The sequence below is a fragment of the Camelus bactrianus genome, chromosome 9, assembly GCF_048773025.1.
Source record: "Camelus bactrianus isolate YW-2024 breed Bactrian camel chromosome 9, ASM4877302v1, whole genome shotgun sequence".
Lineage (NCBI taxonomy): Eukaryota > Metazoa > Chordata > Mammalia > Artiodactyla > Camelidae > Camelus > Camelus bactrianus.
In genome coordinates this window covers 13839976-13862618 of record NC_133547.1, presented here as the reverse complement: position 1 = coordinate 13862618, position 22643 = coordinate 13839976, and the positions used below count along the sequence as shown (strand labels likewise).

The window sequence follows — 22643 nt, the reverse complement described above, 5'->3', positions numbered from 1 at the left end:
CTGCAGAAAGAACACATGTGAATCAAATCTAAATCCATTCTGCAGCCCAGCCACCCAGCCAAGCCCAGACTAGATAAACTGAACACAGAGAACCTACAAACCTGTGAACAAGAGAATAAATGCTTGTGTATGCCATTCAGTTTCAGGGTGGTTTGTTAGGCAAAATAAAAATTACTAATACATATAATAAAAGAAGCCACAGGAAGAGTAGATAATAAATCTGGCGGGGAAAATCACCAAGGGAAACTGGAAAGCAACAGAACAGGGCCAAGAACTGCTGGGGGGGGGGGCGGGGGGGGGGGGAAATCGCAGCAAAGGATATTATGAGAGTGGCCAATGGGGAGAAAGGACCACTCGAAACCAAACACAGAAATTTTTTTCAATTACCAATTATGCCAAAGGCAACTCACAAGTCAACTCAGGTAAGAACCACTATCAGTCACAAATATCTCACCACACTCACAGACACTGCACAGCTGCCTGACAGTCACAGACACCACACACGTTGTCATAAATCACAAACATAACCATAACACAGACATCCCATCACAATTACTCCATCACACTCACATCATCACAATCACACGTACACACACACAGGATCACAACCCCACAGATTATTATAATTACGAACTCTCCACGACAGTTTCTTGTTCTAACAACTTCACAAACACTTTCCAGGAGCGTATTCCCACCCCGCGCACTCCGCACAGCCACTACTCCAGACACTCTGGGCCTCCTCTAAGGCTCCGCCCCGTCAGCCGCGCGCGCTGGTGCAGCCCAAACTGCTTGAGCCCCTCCTTCAAGGCCCGCTCCGGGGACGCGGCAGCGTCACCTGCCGGAAACGCCCGAATGCGCATCTAGTGCGCAGTTTCTGAGAGGCCAGGCGAAGGCGACCCGCAGGAAGGCCCGGGCCAGGTGCCGGTAACGCCGAACTATCCCCCCACGCCCGCCTCCCAACGGACGTTCGGCTACACAGCACCTCCCAGAAGGCCCCGCGGCCCGAATCAACTTCCGGCCAGAATCGAGCAGGCGTTTCCTGTACGAGGGAGGGGATGAGCCAGGTCCGCTAGGGAGGCTGAGCCCAAGCCGGCCAAGCTACCGCGAGACGCAAATTTGGGACCTGACGAGACTCTGAGAATTGCAGGAGCCGTTGTTTCGCCTGGAGCCGGCCGGGCGCTGAGAGGAACCGGCCGTGGGGCCGGCTGTGGACCACATTTACCAGAGGACCCAGCGGCCCGTCGCTCTTCTCGCAGGAACTTGAACTTTTCGTGTTGTCTGGCGGGACCGTTAGATCCGCGGGGTGAGAGATCGTGGGCTCCTGGGGAACTGGCTCAGCTCTGCAGGTTCAAACCTTGGGGGACCTGAAAGGCCTAAGTTGAAGAGACCAGAGGCCGACGCGAAGCTGGGTCCTTGAGCCTGTGCGGGCGGAGCGACATGGAAAGAGGAGGTTGTGCGGCCAGTGTGCGGACATAGGATGCCTATGGTTGTGGGATTGTGACCCCGCGGCACTGGGGTACCTGCGACTCTGAGAGTGTAACTGTATGTGTTCGTGGGGAGTTTGCGTTTGTATTACGGCTCTGTGTGTGCGGGTGTGGAGTGCGTGTTCCCTTGTTTTAAGTATGACTGCGCCTAATGTATGTGGCACAGTGTGTGTGGGTATCAGGCGTCTGTCAGCTGTGAGATTGTGACTCCAGAACTCTGTCCCTAGGAAACCTCTGCTGTCCTCGACAGCAGTGACATCAGCCTTTTCCTAAGACACTAGGATAGGACAGGATGCCCCATGTTCCTCTAATCTCCATTCTCTGGGTGTGTTGCGAAGGGCGGGGGGCTGGGGCTGACCTCTGACCTGACCAGTTTGAGCAAGAAGAAAAACCTGGTGTCTCAGAGTTACTTTCTCCTCTCCCAGTTCTACCCTTCTCCAGGTGAGGCGCAGAAGCGAGGGAAAGAATGCACGATGAACTTCTGCAAGCAGTGTCCAAGGTATGTTGGGGTTTCCTCTTTGCTTTCCTTCTTATGAAAGTTAATGCTTGATAAAGATACTTCATTTGATTATAGGTTCCTATAATTTTCCCACTGGAGGGAAGGATAGTTGAGCCTGCTATTGAAGCACAGTAACTCCCATACACCTAATGTTTACTTGATTGGAAAACGGCTTCACTTCCTTTTGCCGAGTTTTCTTCTTTTTAAATGCAGTATTGTGATTTTAAAATAAAATCATGATTATTCTAGAGATTTAAAAAACACAGAATTACCGAGAAAAAAAATGGGACCACTTAAATAACTAGTGTTAATATTTTGGAGTATTTTCATTATTTTTTCAAAATGAAATTATACTTCATTTACCATTTTATATCTTTCAGTTTCTCTAAATAAAGGGTCATTCTCCTTTGTCGTCAGGTGATCTTTGTAAATACCATTTTTCAAAGATACGTATTATTTTTTGCATGAATGAGTTATGGTTTATCTTTTCTTCAGATCAGTTGTGTCAAACATGAAATCTTTAAATATTTATTTTAAATGTGTATTTATACTAACACATATACATACATTCACACAGGTTTGAGTTTGGATTTCCATGATTAATAGTGAGATTGAACACCATTTCCTATTCTGTTGGTTATCAGGGTTTCTTCTTTCACGACATGCCTGTTCAAATCTTTTACACATTTTGCTCTTGGATTATCTTATTGATTCATGGGAATTCTTTATATAATCCGGATATGGATCCTTTATTGATTATATTTTTCTACTATTTGGATTGTTTTGTCACTTCCTTTAAGGTAGTTTTATGAATAAAATTCCAAATTTTTTAATGAAGCCAAATTTACCTATTTTTTTCCCTTTATGGTTGTTGTTTTTGGTGTTTTATTTAGGAAATCCTTCCTTGTCCCAAAGTTATGCAAATAATCTACTATATTTGTACTTAAAGTGATAATTCTATTTATTTAACCTAGTCTTGATTATTCTAGCTCCTCCTTTGAGGTAATTTGGCTTTTCTTCCTCTGGCTGTTTTTAAGACTTCCTCTCTGTTTTACGTTTTCTGTAATTCTAGTATGAAATGTGTAAGTGTGCACTCCTTTTTATTTATTTGCTTGCAATTTGTTAAAGTTTTTTGAATTTGTGTTTAGGTGTTCAGGAAAATCTTCAGCCATCTTCATAGATTGGCCCTGCCTCATTTTCTCTCCTCTTCTTCTTAGGCTCTAATTACACATAGGTTATAATTTCTCACCATTTTTTTTTAATCTCTTAATCTCTTTTTGGTTTTTAGAGTTAATACTTACAGCTCAAATCAAAGCAATATTAAGCAAAAGAACCTTGCCTTGTCACAGAAGTGGGTGGAGGACATGGCAGGTAGCTAGAGTTTTTGGATTTTTTCTCTAACTAGTAGAAAAAATATCTTTATTCAGTTGTGTTTCAACACTTCTAATCTTGGGGAACTCACCAAATCATAAGGCTATTCATTTTATGATTCGATTATCTGAAAATGAGAGTGTACCAAGGTAGAGTACTCACAGTAGGAACAGTGTTTTCTGAAGGTATAAATTTGGAGCTGAGGAACTAAATTTGGAATTCTCAGTTTAAAAAATGCATTTGATACAGAGGCAGAGAAAATCAGGATGAGAATCAGTCTCCAAGTCTATTCTGCTTAAGGCCTTTCTGTCTGAATTTCTTCAGAAAAAGGCTGAGTCTTTTCAATCCATTTTCCTGTGCCAAAGCCCAGACAGTATCTGGTTCCCCTCTCTCATCAACATCTAATTACACTCGTCATCTCTATAATGAAGATTATTGCCCAATATTAATGCGAATAACTCTAGGGAGGTAGTATACTGAAGTGGAAAATAAATTTTAAAAGGAATAAAATGAATTTTATGTTCAGTAGCTAACCTTTTGTTTAATCAGGAATATTACGAAACATCCTTAGTAAATTTGAAAAAAAGACAAGGGTATATACCATTGCCATTGTTATGTAACATTGTGCTGTAGGTGTTAACCAAAGCACTTAGACAAGAGGAAAAATAAGGTTAAAAATTAGAAAAGAGGATGTAAGATTATCATTTTCTGCAGCTGATATGACTGTGTACCTGAAAAACCAACTCACCTTATAACCAATACTTTGAAATAAGCAGGACTCCATAGGGATCAAGCAAAAGAATTTATTTTCCTATAATTCCCACTCTCAACTCTATGGCTAATTATTTTGTTGCCCTGGATAAAAGCTTGTGCAGTCCCTATAATTGTTTTGATCACTCTGGTATTCTTTGGTTATTTTCAGTCACAAGATCAGTCTCGTTTTATAACCTCTAGTTGAGTGCAATATGGAAGTTTCATTCAAAGCCTTTTCTCTGAGTTCAAGCTTGCTTCAAGCTAGAAGCTTGCAGTGTGAAAAGGGAGACATACTAAACTTCATTGTTTACTCAACCTGAACTCTTTCTTTGCTCAATGGTTTCTTTCCCCAGTCCTCTGTCCTCCTGTTCTTAGGTGCTGCTTTCTAGGTCTGCTGCCAGATATGTCCTGGGACTAGACTTTTACAATTATACTGGACTTTGTTCACCATTCTCATGTTAGTTTTCTAGTTTCTGAATATGATACCTTTCATTTTCTTAATTTATAGGCCAGTAGCTTCCTAAGAAAGGCTAGATAAGAGATAATTTTATCATTCATTCTCTGCAGATCTACAATTGTCTTGATTTAATCTTTACACTAGCTGTGTATTTAATCTTGCTTGGTATATAATCTTCATACTAGCCTTGGCTGGGTATGGAATTCTCAGCTGGAATTCATTTTCCTTTGTAACATTAAAGGAATCACTTTGTTTTCTTACTTCAAATGGTGCTGTTGAGAAATCCATTGCCATTCTAATTCCTGAAAATTTTCCTGTGATCCACAGAAGCTTTTAGAAAGTTCTGTTCTTCTCTAATATTCTGAAATTTTACTCCAAAATATATCTAAGATTTTTTTTAAGTCCATCACCATTTTTTCCTCTCTTGGGGCTTAAAGGGAACATGGGGAGGGGGAAGGAACCCTCATTTATGCAGACTTTACTGTGGCCAGGCACTGAGCTGCATCCTTGCTATTTTACCTCATTGGAAAAGTCCACTCTATTTGCACATTCCTAGACATATCCCTCTGTACATAGGAGATATGTCTTGACTTATATAATTCCAGCCCCTTCAATTTTCTTAATAATCTCTGTGCTTATCTGTAGAGCCCTCTGCTACCATCTTTTCCTTCTCTCCTTCCATTGTGAAAACATGTTTGTTGTTTCAGGGGTCAATGATGTTCAAGGATGTGTCTGTAAACTTCTCTCAGGAGGAATGGGAATGCCTGGACTCTGGTCAGATGAATTTATACAAAGAAGTGATGTTGGAGAATTTCAGCAACCTGGTTTCAGTGGGTAAGGATAACTATCCCCCCAAATTCAGAGTCTGCCCTTGGGAATGTCTCCTTTCTCCATTGTTGAATTGTTCAAGTAACCGGCTAAATTTCTGCTCCCTGTTCCCCAAGGAATGGTTGAGTTGGAATGGAATGGAAGAGTTGGAAGCAGGCAGCTCCAGTGGGCCGTGGCTGAAGCTTTATCTTCATCTTTCTCTGATTCTTCCTATAGTGGCATCTCTTTCTCGATCATCAAGGGACAGGATCTGATTTCTGGGACACCAGCAGCATAACAATGTCCCATATCTTTTCTTGTGATCAGGACTTTCCAATTCTAAACCAGCTGTGATCTCCTTATTGGAACAAGGAAAAGAGCCCTGGATGGTTGACAGAGAGCTGACAAGAGGCCTTTGTTCAGGTAAGTGAGAGATGATATAGCACGAGCAGAGCCTTGAGGATATATTACCTACAAGATGTTATCAGGAAACTCCCCTCAAAAACCTAAGGCCTCTTCCATAAAAAAGGTATCTTGCTTTGTTTTCTCTTATACTTTCCTCCCAGTCCAGTGTAACAAATACCTTCCTTCTTCATTTCCAAGACAATTATTCTACCGTGTTTTAGATTTCATTCCTTCATAGGATCTGCTGCATTTAGACTTGTATAACAGTAGATATTCCCACCCTGAGTAGATATTCCCACCCATTCCATACCCAGCCAAAGCTTGTGTGTGTGTGTGTGTGTGTGTGTGTTTTCTCTTCCTATACTGGTTTTTGTTTTGTCTACTTTCCAAGTATTTGTTACCTTCAATAACCAGTTTGTCCTGGATTTAGTAGTTCATTCTTTCATGTATTAAACATTTGATTATTTTTTACATTAAAAAATTAATATATAACATACATATGGAAAATACATGATTATGATCATATAGTGACAGATTATGCAAATGAATGTGTATCGATATAACCACCACTTCAGACAAGTAATAGAAAATTACTAGCACCCTTTCTGCCCTTTCCCAATCACCAGCCTCTTTGTTTTCCCCCAAAATAAACACCATCTTGACTTCTACCTCCATGAATTAATTTTGCCTGTTTCTGAGCTGCATATAAGTAGAATCATACAGTATTTATTATTTTGCCTCTTTTTTTGTTTTTCCTCAACTTTGTTTATGGGATGTATCATCCATGGTATTGGATATAGCTGATGTTAGTTCATCTTCATTTTTGTGCTGTATTCCATTCTATGGATATATTTTATATTATATATTGCTAATTATTATAAATAAAGTGTCCTTTCTACAATTGACAGTTGGGTCAGTTGGGTTGTTTTCCAGTTTTTAGCTATTTTACATAATGCTGCTGTAAACATTTTTTTGGGGGGAGAGGTAATTAGGTTTGTTTATTTATTTTAATAGAGGGACTGGGGATTGAACCCAGGACCTTGGGCATGCTAAGTGCACACTCTACCACTGAGCTATACCCTTCCCCTGTTCTTGTACAGACCTTTTGGTGCATATATGTACACATTTATTCTGGGTGTATATCTAGGAGTGGAATTACTGGGTAATAGGATGTGTGTTTGTTCAATTTTAATAGATAATGCCGGTTTTCCAAAGTCATTACACCAGTTCATACTTCTACTAGCAATATGAAAGTTGCATTGTTCCACATTCTTGCCAATTCTTGATATTGCTGGACCTTTTAAGTTAAGCTGTTCTGGGGTGTGTGTGTTCTGTGACTTGTTTAATTTTCTTGGGTTGTTCATTGGATTGTATGTGTTTCTTAGTGATATTCTGTATATGAGCCCTCTGTAAATATTATTGTATATGAGCCCTCTGTAAATATTATCTACCACTCTGTGGCTTATTTTTTATTCGTGTTTTCTTTTGATGTTATTAATTTTAAGTAGTCAAACTTATCTGTCTTTTCCTCTGTAGTTGTTACTTTTTGTGTTCTGTGTAGAAATCATTGCCTACCCCAAAGTCATGAAAATGTTCCCTGTGTTTTATTCTACTAGCTTCACTGTTTTACCTTTTACATTTAGATCTACAGTTCCCTGGAGCTGATATTTGTATGTAGTGTGAGGGTAGGGGTCAAATTTCATTTGTTTCCATGTGACTATCCAATTGACCCAGCAATGCTTATTTAAAAGACTTTTCCCCACTCCCTGTAAGGCTACCTTTGTCATAAATCATGTGTCCCTGTATCTGTAAGTTTGTCTCTGGACTTAATTTTGTTCCATTGGCTTGTCTACCTTTGTCTCAATACCACACTATAATAATACTGTAGCATATAACAAGGCTTATTATCTGGTAGAGCAAGTTCTCCTGCTTCTTCTCTTAGTATTTTGCATTTTCATATAAATTTTAGAATCAGCTTATTAATATTCACACACATAAAAATAACTGCTGACATTTTGATTAAGGTTAAAATGAATTTATACGTCAGTTTCCAGAGAATTAATATTTTAAGATAGAGTCTTCTAAAAAAGTTTGATTTTTCAGTTTGTGCAGGTACTCTGCTAGGTGTTACATAGTTCAGAAAATATGTAGACTTATTAAGAAACTCATTGTTTAATGTGGAAGCTAGAACATTTTTGTAAATATACAAAGTAGAATTCAGCAAACAAGAAGATCAAACAGGAAGCTCAGAAAAAAGTTATAAAACAGTCAAAAAATTTAGAAGTGGAATTGATTGAAATAGATATTAATTGCTAGATCCTTGGAAGTAGACGTCATTTGTGGAGATAGTGTTGGAAATAGACCATGCCTCCACTGAAAGAGAATTCTGTATTCAACAAAGCTCTGGGAACCTAGATAGGAGTTTGTCAGTCTCCTTCCTTGCCCTCAGTAGATCTCAGCTAGCCCTAAGTATTTTATTTTCCTGTGTCTCCTCTTACTGTTTTTCCTCCCTATCAGTTTGCTTATTCACTCCCTTCACTGTCTTCCTTTGACCCCATACTTTTCCACTCATGGTCTCTGTTTATTCTTTTTCCATTTTTGTATAATTAATTAAATTTTCCTTTTTACCAAAGTAGTATATTATAGAATTTAAAATCACATAGTATTAAAGAGCTTATATTGAAAAACAGCAGCCCACTTTTTCCATCTATACGTTCCCATCCCTACTGCCCCAGTCCCTTCCATCAAAGTCAACAGATTTTCAACTCTTGGCTTGAATAATTCTTAAACTTACCTTTATATTTTGGATAGTATGCTTATTTTGTCATTTTGTGATCTACCAAATTATCAAAGTATTTCTAGATCTCTTATTCTGGTAGGACTGGGCTCCCACAACCACCACACGTTTCTTGATTATATAACTACAGTTTATATACTGATTATATAAATAGTGTTATAACTTTCCTTTGTTACCTGCTTAATGTGTAGCCCCATTTTTGATATGTATTACTTTAATTTTCATTTTAGTTTTTATTTCCATTTTGATATCTTTGTTAAATAGTAGTTATTTAGGACTGTTTTTACATAGTTTTCCCAAGATCAAATGCTAAATTGAAAATAAACCCATCAAAACTATTATCTGGTTTGTTTTATTTTAAATATGACAAAACTATATCCCATTACATCTCTGCAACTGTTGTTTCCAGATAGTCTTAACTACTCATATTAATTATAATTTTTAACCACAGAAAATTGTGGGAGGTAGATAATTGAGAACTGTCATATGTAAACATTTTAACAAACTAGAAGGGTTCTTAGCTCATGTGATACCACTCCCCAAAGCTACCTACCTCCCTTTTAAGCCCTTATAAAAGGGACAGAAATTAATGTGTTTGTTTATAATACCCAGAGGTATAACCACTCTCTAACATAAAGAATAATGAGGTATACATATTAAATAGTAATGGCATATATGTTAAAACTATGCATGGAGACCAATGTTTTTATATTTTACCTTAGAAATCATTCAGATTTCCAAAGATTATCCATTAATTTTTCTTATTTAATAACTAAGGTCTTAACTAAGAATCTTCAGTATTATATTTAAGCTAACACACTCCAGAGCAATACAATTACTTTTGATCTCAAAAAGTTTGAAAGGATTATAACAATTTAGTTTAACACATATTTTATAGTTTTTATAATCTAAAATCTTATGTTTTACACTGATAAAATCAGAATGAAGATATATGATTATTTTTAAACCAAAATTATTATGTCAGTCTCATTTATCTAAGGATTCACTTTGAACCCCAGATAACTGGAAGAGATTTCTATCATCCCTGCAGAAATCACCATAAAATTTAGATTCCTAGTCAGTATAACTTACCAGCATTGTACAACCCAGAACCAAAACTAAACTTGGCCCTAAAACAAAATCCAAAACATGTTGGAGAGAGGATAGAGAGAAACAGAGTGAAAGAAAGTAGAGTTTTACTGCTGCTTGGGATTTACTGAGGCAGCCAAGAAAAGAGTACATGCTGGGGCTGAAATAGCCCATGAAGTCCACTTCTCAAGTCACACAGTATAATTGACTCATATAGGTGAATCCATTTGGACATCTCACTGGGACCTTCAGAATTGTCTGAGTATAACATTTTCAAAACTTTTCAAAAGTATAACTTTTCATGAGTTAAACATGACTCTTGTAAATATGTGATAAGCACATTTGAAAGGTTTATTTAACTCATTCATGACATAGCCGGAGGCATGATCAAGCCTAGTTCAGATTATCTGGGAGAGACTGAGTTCATGTTGTACCCTAAAGAATGAATGCAGGAATAACATCACTAAGTTGGATACAAAAATGAATTACTGTCTTACAGAATAAGACCATACCCTTCGGGCTACCTTTTCCACCAGATAAATCATTTGTAACTTACTAATTTTTTAAAATTAAAGTTTACATCTAATTTTAACAGAACCTTGTTCCTAATGAGTAGTAAATAGTAAGTGAAACCAAGGTACATTACCCCAGAGAATGAAATAATCCTTGAATGGACCTGATAGGTGATATACTGGTATGACACTTAAGAGGCATGTAATATTTATCCTTCTGCATTACTTTCAATTTTAGATACATACCCCAAAGTGGAGCAGATGTATACCTGTTTAAGTAGTACCAGATGGCTATACAGAATGGCAACACCACTCTGTGCTTTCATCAACAGTACTTAAGAATTTATGTGTCCCCACCGAGAGTTGTCATTTTCCAGCTTTCTACTTTCCCATGTCTAGTAAGTGAAAAGTGATATTTCATTATTGCCTTCATTTGCATTTCTAACTGTTAGTATGAACATCTGGTAGGTTTATTAGCATTTTAACCTTGTTAACCTTTATCAGTATTTTTATTGAGACCACTTACTTCTTCCTATTAATTAGCAAGTATCTTCTAGTCTACTTTGCATTAAATTTATCTGTTGTGGCCTTCATTTAACAGAAATCCTTGATTCTGATGTATTTTCAGTTCATGTGTTTTTCTTTATGGTTTCTATATTTGGAGTTTTATGTAAGTTGTCTTTCCTTGTCTATTTTTCACAAAGATTTTCTATTTAAAAAGTTTCCTTTTTATATAATAGTTTTACCTTTCATATTATGTATTTAATCTATTTGGAATAACCCATTTAGGAGATGTTAAGTAGGGATCCAGAGTTTTTTTCCTCATAAATTGAATCATTTCCCCCTCTATCACCTGTAAAACAATTGAGCTTTCTTCATTGATTTCTGGTGCCATCTTTACTGGATAATAATTTCTCATATATGAATCTTTCTCAGAACTTTATTGTCTTATGGTATAATGCCAGTACCAGAGTGTCTTCATTTTTGTGGCTTGTATTTTTTAATATCTAACATCTTATTTTTCAAATCCAAGGTTTACTTAGCCTCTGGTATACTTTTGCTTTTCCGTGTAAAATTTTAGTCATTTAAAAAAATCCAACTAGAGTTTTGTTTTGGATTACTTGAATTCATAGATTAATTTGGAGAGGATTGACATTTTTATAATATTAAATTGTCCCTTCTAGATCATGTAATGTTTCTTGATTCATTCAGGTTACTTTCATGTCTTTTATTAGAGTTAAAAGTTATTCCATAGCAATTTTTTTCATAGTTCAGATTTTTCTAGATTATTTGAAATAGATTTTGTTGCTACCGTGAGTATCTAAATTTTTCTAGTTGGTAATAGTAGTGCAGAGTAATACTATTTTTCTTTTAAACATGTGAACAGGAGTTTTAACTTACTTAGTTATCAGGAAATTACAAATTAAAAGCACAATGGGATACCATTATGATACCCACAACATGCACAAAAATTTAAGTTTGACATTAGTAAGAGTAGATAAGAATGTGGAGCATTATGCACCCTCATAGGCTGTAGATGTGGTATAAATTCACACAGCCACTTTTTTGGTCTTTTTACCTTTTCTTTTTTCAAATTTTATTTTATTGAGATAAGAACATTTAACATGAGATCTATCCTCTTACCAGATTTTAATTGCATAATACAATATTGTTACTGTAGGCACACTGTTGTATTGCAGCTCTCTAGGCCTTACTCACCTTGCATAACTGACTAGCAACTGCCCATTTCCCCCGCACCTCAGCCTCTGGCAACCATCATTCTACTCTTTGCTATGAGTTTTACTCTTAGATACCTCCTATTAGTGGAATCATGCAGTATTTGTTCTTCTATGTAACTGGCTTATTTCACTTAGCATAGCATCTTCAAGTTTCATCCATGTTGTGACATATTGCAGGACTGCCTTTTTTCTTAAGGCTGAATAATATTCCATTGTGTGTGTGTGTGTGTATCACATTTTATTTCTATATTCATCTGTCTGTGGAGTTGAGTTGTTTCACATCTTGGCCATTGTGAATAGTGCTGCAGTGAACATAGGAGTGCTAATATCTCGTCAATATTCTGATATCTTTTTTTTTTTTGATGAATAACTCAGAAGTGGGATTGATGGATCATATGAAAGTTATTTTTAATTTTTTTGAGGCACCTCCATACTGATTTTCTAGCAGATGTACCATTTCACATTCCCACCAATTATAAACAGAGTTCCAGTTTCTCAATATCCTCAACATTTATTATTGTTCAGTGATAAGTAATATCTCATCATGGTTTTGGTTTGCATTTCCCCAATGATTAGTGTAGTGATACTGAGCAACTTTTCCTATACCTTTTGGCCATTCGTATGTCTTCCTTGGAGAAATGTCTGTTCAAGTCCTTAATCCATTTTTAACCAGGTTATTTGCTTATATAGTTTAGAAATTAACCCTTTATCAGATATATGGTTGGCAAATATTTTCTCCCATTCGTAGGTTGTCTTTTTACTATGTTGATTGTTTCCCTTGCTGTGCAGAAACTATCATATAGTTTGATATAGTCCTGTTTGTCTATTTTTGCTTTTGTTGCCTTGCTTTGGTGTCATAATGCATGAAATTATCACTAAGACCAATGTCATGAAGCTTTTTCCTTATGTTTCTGCTAGTTTTACAGGTTCAGGTTTTATGTTTAAGTCTTTAATCCATTTTGAGTTGATTTTTGTTATGGTGTAAGTTAAGGGTCCAATTTCTTTCTTTTGCATGTAGATATCCAGTTATCCCAACACCATTTGTTAAAGAGACTTTCCTTTATCCATTATATATTATTGGTGCTCTTGTTGCAGATTAGTTGACTGTATATGCATGGATTTATTGCTATGCTCTCTATTCTGTTCCATTGGTTTATATGAATGTCTTTATGGCAGTACTATACTGTTTTAAGTTCTGTAGCTTTGTAATATATTTTGAAATAAGGACGATTGATGCATCTAGCTTTCTTGTACTTTTCTAAAGATTATTTTTGGCCCTTTGAATTGTTTTTCTCCATTTCTGTAAAAAATGCCATCGGGATTTTGATAGGGATTGCACTGAATCTATAGATTACAGTTTAACAATATTAAGTCTTCCAGGCCATAAGCACCAGATGTTTTTCCATTTATTTGTGTTATCTTTAATTTGTTTCATCAACGTTTTATACTTTTCGGTGTACAAGTCTTTCACCTCCATAATTAAGTTTATTCCTAAGTATTTTACTCCTTGTGATGCTATTGTAAATGGGATTGTTCTTTTAATTTCTTTTTAGATAGTTTATTGTTGGTATAAAACCACTATATTTTGTATCCTGCAACTGAAAACTGAATATATTTAGTTCTCTAACAGTTTTTATGTGGTGTCTTTTGGGTTTTCTATGTATAAGATGTCATTTGCAAATAGAGACAGTTTTTTCTCTTCCTTTTCAATTTGAGAGCCATTTTATATCCTTTTCTCACCTAATCTTTGGCTAGGACTTCCAGTACCATGTTAAAAAGAAGTGGCAAAAGTGGGCATCTTTGCCTTTTTCTTGATCTTTGAGGAAAAGCTTTCAGTTTTTATTAGTATATTAGCTATGGGCTTTTCATATATGGCCCTTACCATGTTGAAGTAATTTCCCTCTAAGTTTGTTGAGACTTTTTATCATGAAAGAGTGTTGAATTCTACAAAATTCTTTTTCTCATCTATTAAGACGATTATGTAATTTTTATGCTTTATTCTGTTAAAGTGGTGTATCATGTTGATTTTTGTATGTTGAACCATCTTTTCATCCAGGAATAAATTGCAGTTGGTCATGACATATGATCCTTTTAAAAAGTGTTGTTTAATTTGTTGAGAGTTTTTGCATTTATATTCATCAGGAGGATTGGCCTATAATTTTCTTTATTTCTTTTTTAATGATTTCTTTCTCTGGCTTTGGACTGAGGGTAATGCTGGCTTCATAAAATGACTTTAGAAGTATTCCCTCCACTTCATTTTTTTGAAGAGTTTGAGAAGGACTGGCATAATGTTTGGTAAAATTCACCAGTGAAACCATCTGTCCCTGGGCTTTTGTTTGTTGGGAGATTTTTGATTACTAATTTAATCTCCTTACTAGTTTCAGGTCTGCTCAGACTTTCTATTTCTTCATGATTCAGTCTTGATAGGTATGTTTCTAGGAATTTTCCCATTTCTTCCAGTTTATCTACTTTCTTTATGTATAATTGTTTATAGTGCTCTCTTAGTTTTCATTTCTGCGACATCATTTATAATGTCTTTCATTTCTGATTTGAGTCACCTCTTTTTTTCTTAGTCTAGCTAAAAATGTGTCAATTTTATATTTTCAGTAAACCAACTATTAGTTCCATTGATCTTTTTTATTGTTTTTCTATTCTCTGTTTGTTCATCTCTACTCTAAGCTTTATTATTTTTTTTCCTCCACTAATTTTGGATTTAATTTGTTCCTTGAAATGTAAAGTTAGATTGTATATATGTGATTCTTCCTTTTCAATGTAGGAACTATAAACTTCCCTCTTTGTACTCCTTTTTCTGCATCCCATAAATATTATGTTTTTGTTTGTCTCAAGATATTTTCTAATTTTCTAACTATTCTTTGACCCCATTGGTTGTTCAAAAATGTATTATTTAATTTCCACATATTTGTGAATTTTCCAGTTTTCCTTTTGCTGTTGATTTTTTAGTTTCATTCCATTGTAGTCAGAACAGATACTTGGTATGATTTCAGTCTTAAATTTCATAAGGCTTATTTTATGATCTATCCTAGAGAATTTCCATTTATGCTTGACAAGAATATATTCTGTTGCTGTTGAATGGAATATTCTGTATATATCATTTAGGTCCATTGATCTGTAGTACTGTTCAAGTCTCCCTTCTTTCTTGATTTACTGTCTGGTTGTTCTACCTTTTATTGAAAGTAGGCTATTGAATTTTCCTACTACTATTGTATTTTTGTCTATGTCTCCCCTCAGTTTTGTCAGTGTTCGCTTAATATAGTTAAGTGCTCTCATGTTGGATGCAGGTATATTTATGATTGCTGTAGCCTCCTAGGGAATTGACCCTTTAATCATTATATAATATCCTTGTTTGTTTTTTATGACAGCTTGTAACTTAAAGTCTGTTTTATCTGATGTAAGTATAGCCACCCTTGCTCTCTTTAGGTTACTGTTTGCATGGAATATCTTTTTTCACTCCTTCACTTTCAGCCATTATCTGTGTCCTTAAATCTTAAGTGGGGTCTCTTGAGGACAGCATATAGTTGGCTATTATTGTTTTCTCCGTTCAGCCACTCTCTTTCGATATGAGAGTTTAATCCATTTATATTTAGTTTTTATTGATAGGGAAGGATTTACTATTGCCATTTTATTCATTATTTTTTGTTCTTCTTATAGTTCTTTTGCCCCTCTTTTCCTCCCTTGCTGTCTTTCTTTTGTTTCTTTGATTATTTGTGTTGATATGCTTTGAATCCTTTCTATTTTTCTTTTGTGTAACCTCTATAAGGTGTTTTCTTTGTTATTATCATGGGACTTTCATAAAATATGAGTTTGTTTTAAGCTGGTAATAATTTAACTTCAGTCACATACAAAAACACTATAGTTATTTTTAATACTTTTGTCTTTTAGACTAGAATCAAAAGTGATTTACCCAATACTGTTATAGGAGTACAATATTCAGTGTTTGTTTATATATTTATCTTTACCAACAAGTTTTATGCATTCTTATGTCATGTTTTGCACCATTTTGTTTAAAGTTTAAAAGCTCCCTACAGCACTTCCTGTAAGGTAGGTCACGTGGTAATGAATTTCCCTCAGTTTATGTGTTTCTGAGAATGTTTCTCTTTCCTTCATTCATGAAGAACAGTTTTCCTGAGTATAATAATCTCGATTGGCAGAATGCCCCCTGCCAGACACACTTTGAGTATATCATCCCCTTCCCTTCTGGCTTTTAAAGTTTCTGCTGAAAAATTCTGAAAGTCTTAGGTGTGTGCCCTTGTTCATGACAAATTGTTCTTCACTTGCTACTTTCAAAATTCTTTTTATCTTTGTTGACAAAGAGGTTATGTCTCAGTGTGGCATAATGTGTCACAGTATGGATTAGATTATAATGTGTCCTTGTGCAGATTTCTTTGGGTTCATCTTTTTTGGGGTTCTTTGGCTTCCTGAGTCTGGATGTCCCCAGATTTAGGAAGTCTTCATCCATTATTTCTTTGAATAAGTTTTCTGGTTCTTTCTCTTTTCCCCTCTGGGAGTGCCATAATGCATATATTGTGGTCCATTTGTTGGTGTCCTATAAAATCCTATGCTTTCTTCACTCTTTTTCATTCTTTTTCCTTTTTGCCCCTTTGAATAATTTCAATTACCTGTCTTCAAGTTTGCTGATTCTTTCTGGTGCTCTTTCTGCTGTTGAACTCTACTGAATTTTTCAGCTCTGTTATTGTATTCTTCAGCTCCAAGATTTCTGCTTGGTTATTCTGTCTCGTTGAAATTCTCACTTTGCTCACACATTGTTCTCCTGAGCTCATTGAGCATTTCTGTGGTGGTTGTTTAAAATTCTCTGTCAAGTAATTCCTGTAACTACATTTCATTAGGGTCATTTTCTGGAGCTTTATTTTGTTCCTTTTGTTTGGATTGTGTTTCCCTGTTTCTTCATTTTCCTTGACTCATTGTGCTCATACCTACACATTAGAAACAACTGCCACCGATCCCATTCTTTATGCGTTGGCCTCATCCAGGAGAAAACCAATCAGAGTTTCTGTGAGACTGTCAAACCTTCATGCTGGTCCAAACCACCATCTGTTCTCAGTAGCCCCCAGTCATCTATAGTATGCCAGGTCCCATCAGTGTTCCCAAGACAAGTACCAATCCCTCAGGTAGCTCCTTGAGATATTAGAACATTGAATATATGGTCTAGCTCTTTCCCTCCCCAGGGAGAAGGTGGGAGCTGGAGTTTTTCGCCTCTTAGTTCTGATCTGGGCTGGGGAGTAGGGCTATGGTAGTGTTTGCATCCTAGTTCAAATTACCTTCTTTGATCCCAGTGGCCTCCCAGCTGTTTAGAATATGCCAGTTCCCAAGACAAGCTAGTGCCAACCCCAGAAAAGTTGGAATATTTGATACATGGTCCAACACTTTCCCTCCCCGGGGAGAATCTAGGAGATGAGCTTTTTCTACCCCTCACCCTGCATTTAGCAGGGAGAGGAGCCGTGAAGAGTGCCAGCATGCTAGTTCAAACCAGTGGTTTTGTTTTCTGTCTCCCCCAGGAACCTAGTGCATGCCAGATGTCAGTGATCCAATACGGTCAGAAGAGAAGGCAGTCTTTTTGGGCAGTACTTGGAAAAGTTGAGACATTGGGTGTGCAATCCAAACTTTTCATCCTCAGGGAGAAGCTGGAAGGTGGAGATTTCCTCCCAATTATATGGCACTCTGCCAGGTGAGAGGATGTCTCCAATTTTCCTGGCAGTTTTGATGTGGCTGGCTCATGCTCACAATGCAGGAACCTCAATTCTAGTTTCTTGATTTCTTATAAAGGGAATTGATCCATGTATTTTTGTTAAATCTGTGTATCTTTTGGTGGAAAGAGTCTGGGGATTCTTATTCTACCATCTTGCTGATGTATCTTGAAATTATTAAATTTTTTTAAGTTGATATTTTATTTAACAACTTTACTGAACTTATAGTTTTTCATTCTGTTGGTTTTCCTAGTTAGATCATCATATCTGCATTTTAAGATTTATCTCTTCCTTTCCAGTCATCATACTTGGTATTGCTTTGTTACAACGGTAGGCAGGATGTATTAATTGGTAGCAGTGGTAGTGGACCTCTATTTCTTTTTCCTCCATCTTATAGGGAGCATTCTAGACAGGAACTGTTGGTTTGTTTTTTTTTTAACTTCTGCTATTATATTTTCAGTTTCTAAGAACTTCATGTGTTTGTTTTCTTAGTGTTCCTTTATTTAGCATCTTATTCCTGTTCAGTAGATATCAGATCTTCTGTTATCTCTCTGAGGTTATTTATTATATTTCTTTGACATTTTTTTCCCCTGTTCCTTGCGTTGAGTGTTTCCTCACAGATACTTTGTCCTTTTTGGGGCTCTTTTCCATGTTAAAAGCTTACTTCAAATGTAAGATAAACTGTGACTTACTGGTCATGTTTAAGTCTGAGACACTAAAAAGATGGCTGGAGTCTTTGTGTAGTGAGGAGTGGGTCTTGTTTACTTTAGGATGATCTGATTGGGTTGATTTACTGAGAACTGCCCACTTTTGGTAACCATTGGTCTTTGCTCTTGCACACAATTTTCCCATGAGAGGGGACCTTCACTTTCTCTTCTGGTGAGGAAGGTAGGAACCTTTATCAGTATCCTGGGTGTTAAATTGTGCTAAAACAACAGTTTCATCATTTCAGTAATGCAGGCTGACATCAATTTTCTGACACCCACTAAGTGTCTTACACTTCAATTCAACTCAGTTCTCATACTAACTACCCAGCGTTAACATCAGGTCCCACAAGTTAAAGGGCAAACGTATCCCAGAAGACTGCGCTCAGTTCAAACACCAGCTGCAAGTGGCATTTCCCAGGCTACTCATGCTCCTGCCTGGCTGACTAAATTCACACACCCCTTCAGGTTTGATAATTCATTAAAATAACTCAGAACTCATGAAAGCACTACACTTATGATTACCATTTTATATAAAGGATATAATGAACAGTTAGATGAAGAAGTACATAGAGCAGGGTCTAGGAGGCATAATTGTGACAACTATCCACAGATTACAAAACATATAGTATGATGCTCTGTGTGTGTGTGTGTGTGTGTGTGTGTGTGTGCTTATATAAAGGTATTTGACTAGATTCACTGTAGAATGTGGAGGATGGCCCTGAATAGTGTGGTTTTCACTGAAGTTTTGGATAATTCTGATCCACACCAGAATTTCTGGATTATAGAGGTCATCTATTTTCCTAGTCACTCACTTCAACTTCCTTTATTGCCTCTCCTTAATATCTATGCTTTTCCTATTAATTTTACAAATTGCTTAGCCATATTTGATAACTGTCTAAGCACTTACTTTCCCAGGCATTATTTTTAGCTTAATCTTTGGATTCCTTTTTTAGAAGTTTAACCTTTTCCAGAATAGAAAGAATGAATGTATGCCTTTTTATTTTCTTTCAGATCTGGAATCCATGTGTGAGACGAAGTTATTATCTCTAAAGAAGAGACACTTTAGTCAAGTAATATTTACCCATGAAGACATACCCACTTTTATTCAGCCCAGATTTCTTATTCCACATCAAAAAACTATTAATGAAGAGAAACCCTGTGAATGTAAGGTATGTGGAAAGGCCTTTAATCAAAACTCACACTTTATTCAACATCAGAGAATTCATTCTGCTGAAAAAAACTATGAGTGTAAGGAGTGTGGGAAATCCTTTAGTCGTGGCTCACTTGTTACTCGGCATCAGAGGATTCACTCTGGTGAAAAACCCTATGAATGTAAAGAATGCGGCAAGGCTTTTAGTTGCAGTTCATATTTTTCTCAACATCAGAGAATTCACACTGGGGAAAAACCGTATGAATGTAAGGAATGTGGAAAAGCCTTTAATTATTGTTCAAACCTTAATGATCATCAGAGAATTCACACTGGTGAAAAACCCTATGGATGTAAAGTATGTGGAAAAGCCTTTACTAAGAGTTCACAACTTTTTCCACATTTGAGAATTCATACCGGTGAGAAACCTTATCAATGTAAGGAATGTGGGAAAGCCTTTACTCAACACTCAAGGCTTATTCAACATTACAGAATGCATACTGGTGAGAAACCCTATAAATGTAAGGAATGTGGGAAGGCCTTTAGCAGTGCCTCAACACTTACCAACCATCACAGAATTCATGCTGGCAAGAAACTCTATGAATGTAAAGACTGTGGAAAGGCCTTTATTCAGAGCTCAGAACTTATTCAACATCAGAGAATCCATACAGATGAAAAGCCGTATGAATGTAATGAATGTGGGAAGGCTTTTAATAAAGGCTCAAACCTTACTAGACATCAAAGAATTCACACTGGTGAGAAACCTTATGATTGTAAGGAATGTGGGAAGGCCTTTGGTAGTCGCTCTGACCTCATCCGCCATGAAGGAACTCATACTGGATAAATGAGAGGCCCTTTTGGTAACCTTTATAATAATACTTTTAAAAAACAGGTAATACAAAAAATAAATCAGAAGTCCCCCAGATAACGCATGATTGAAGGTTCCCCTGTGTGATATTTCCTAGGGCTACTGTAACAGAGTACCAGGTACCATGAAACTAGGTGGTTTAAAACAACAGAAACTTATTCTCTCACAGTTTTTGAGCCTTGAAATCCAAAATCAAAGTTGTTGGCAAGGTTGGTTCCTTTTGGGGACTCTGAGGAAAAATCTGTTCCATGTCCTTCTCCTGGCTTCTCCTAACAGCTAGCAATTTTTCACATTCCTTGGCTTGTAGATGCATTGCTCCAATCTCTGCCTCCATCTTCATACTGGTTTCTCCCTTTGGGACCCTGTGTCTCGTCTCTTATATGGATGCAGGTCTTATTGGATTAGGGCTCACCCCAAGGACCTCATCCTAACTTGATTACATCTGCAAATACCTTATTTCCATATGAGATCATACTCATAGATACCAGGGGTTAGGACTTCAACATAGTTCAACCCATTGTACTCTTAACTCTATTTTTTCTAATGTATTTGTAATTTTATACATAAGATTTATCAAATATATTTAAAATGTGAATTCAAGGTCTAAATTAACGCCCCCCCCCACCAAAGAAAGATTTCATTCCAAAACTACTTATTCAATAATTCCTTCCCAGTTGTTTTCCATTTTGGTTATATATTTATGTTTGTACTGCCTTATGTTTTAGGGCCATCTTTTCTAGTTCTGTGGCTTACAGAGTACTACACTGTAAATTGTGTTACATAGGCTATCTTTGACTTTGTGGTGGAATTAAAACTTTGTTTTTTTGAAGGCAGCTCTATTCTTTTTCCCTTTTGCAAAACTGATATTTTCTTACTGTAAAAAAAAATTAGAGGACACAAAGGGAAAAATAAAGATTATTTATAAGCCTACCAAACAGAGATGACTACTTTCATTACAGCATATCCTAGGCTTTATTGAGTGTGATCATGACGTGCATGCTGTGCCATGACCTGCTTTTATCATGCCACTGTTTCAGTAAGTATAGATGTTTATGTATCATCTTTTTAATGGTGTCCTAGTAATCTCTTCTGTAGTTGACTATCACTTTGCTAAATAACTACTGACAAACATTTTGGTGCCTGTTTAAACTTTGCAGTTTATGAAAGTTCCCTTCTAAATGCAACTTCAGTATTTTTTTCATTTGAAATTTAAAAACATTAAATTTCAGTGCTGAAATAACTGATGAATATAGTCCCCCTGTAAAATATTCCCAATAACTCCAGTTCCCTCATTGTAATCACTGTTACCAATTTGTTTTTATCCTCCCAGACCTTTTTAAAACAATCTTTTTACATGCATATGCACACACAACCAAATATGTAAGTATTTGTAGGAAAAGTTAGTGCTGTTTTATATATATTTTTTGTATAAATGTATCCTAATGATGTGTGTGTTGGGTTGCTGTAAGGATAAACTAGTTAATAAGTGTAAAATGGTTGGGGCTTTTATAACATATAGTAACTATCTAGCTGATAGTTATCCAACATTAGCATTAATATCTTCATTGTTATTATTGTGAAAAGGACTTATACACCTTAATTGACATCAAAGAATTTATAATGAAAAAGATCAGCGGGTGTAATGTTTGTAAAAATCAGCTCACCAACACTTACTCCTTTTTCAGCATGAAGTTACAAAAAAAAAAAAAAACCCTAAGAAAACTCAAGGACAGAGAATGGGTGAATAAGCCTACATTCACACCTCATATTTCACACTACACAATAACTTCATACCCATCAAAATCCTATTTATATATCAAGATTAGTTGAAAACACTATTTGTCAAAAAAGAGAAAGACATGAAATATTAACTCAATAATCACTTGCCCCTCAAAGTAGAACATATGTAGGTCATATCCTTTTCCAGAATGGGAAAAAAATTAAAATATGATAGCCAACAAATATCTGAATATTGATAATACCCCCTCCAAATATTGTGAGTTCACAGGGAACTATATTCAATATCTTATAATAGCCTTCAATGAAAAATGTGAAAATGAATATATATATATGTGTATGTATGACTGGGACATTATGCTGTACACCAGAAACTGACACGTTGTAACTGACTATATACTTCAATTTAAAAAAACACAAATATTGTGAGTTAAGTAGGATATCAATCCCCAAATTATGTTTATATGAGCATGAGCACATTATGCAGAAAAACATTGAGGGTTGGCAGGCAGCCAGATCTGCCTTTAGATAAAAAACGTATAGCCTGA

The 22643-nt window shown here is 36.2% G+C and overlaps 2 protein-coding genes across 5 annotated transcripts in view; one reads left to right on the top strand and one right to left on the bottom strand.

Moving 5' to 3' along the window:
- LOC105072618 (uncharacterized) overlaps positions 1 to 998 on the bottom strand; it is a 62289-nt gene extending 61291 nt beyond the window's left edge. Inside the window, exon 1 of the mRNA XM_045520073.2 lies at positions 836 to 998. Coding sequence (XP_045376029.2) covers positions 836 to 860 — 25 coding nt within the window. The 5' untranslated portion in view covers positions 861 to 998. The remainder of the gene's footprint in view (positions 1 to 835) is intronic.
- Positions 947 to 21187, top strand: ZNF829 (zinc finger protein 829). Of its 4 annotated transcripts, none has more exons than XM_010959627.3 (5): positions 947 to 1303; positions 1910 to 1983; positions 5272 to 5398; positions 5699 to 5794; positions 19355 to 21187. In XM_010959627.3, the coding sequence occupies exons 2-5, from the start codon at positions 1951 to 1953 to the stop codon at positions 20332 to 20334; spliced, it is 1236 nt and encodes a 411-aa protein (XP_010957929.1). In that variant the 5' UTR covers positions 947 to 1303; positions 1910 to 1950; the 3' UTR covers positions 20335 to 21187. The 4 variants fall into 4 exon arrangements, with proteins under 4 accessions (XP_010957929.1, XP_010957928.1, XP_045376040.1 ...); XM_010959626.3 differs by having other exon boundaries at positions 947 to 1542; XM_045520084.2 differs by lacking the exons at positions 947 to 1303; positions 1910 to 1983 and having other exon boundaries at positions 5269 to 5398; positions 5509 to 5794.
- The last annotated feature ends 1456 nt before the right edge of the window (positions 21188 to 22643 follow it).

Excerpts from the sequence above, each read along its gene's own strand:
- ZNF829 (XM_010959627.3), top strand. The coding sequence starts at position 1,951 with ATGCACGATGAACTTCTGCAAGCAGTGTCCAAG. Across the intron at positions 1,984-5,271 it reads TTCTGCAAGCAGTGTCCAAG|GGGTCAATGATGTTCAAGGA; the intron begins GTATGTTGGGGT and ends TTGTTGTTTCAG. Across the intron at positions 5,795-19,354 it reads GACAAGAGGCCTTTGTTCAG|ATCTGGAATCCATGTGTGAG; the intron begins GTAAGTGAGAGA and ends ATTTTCTTTCAG.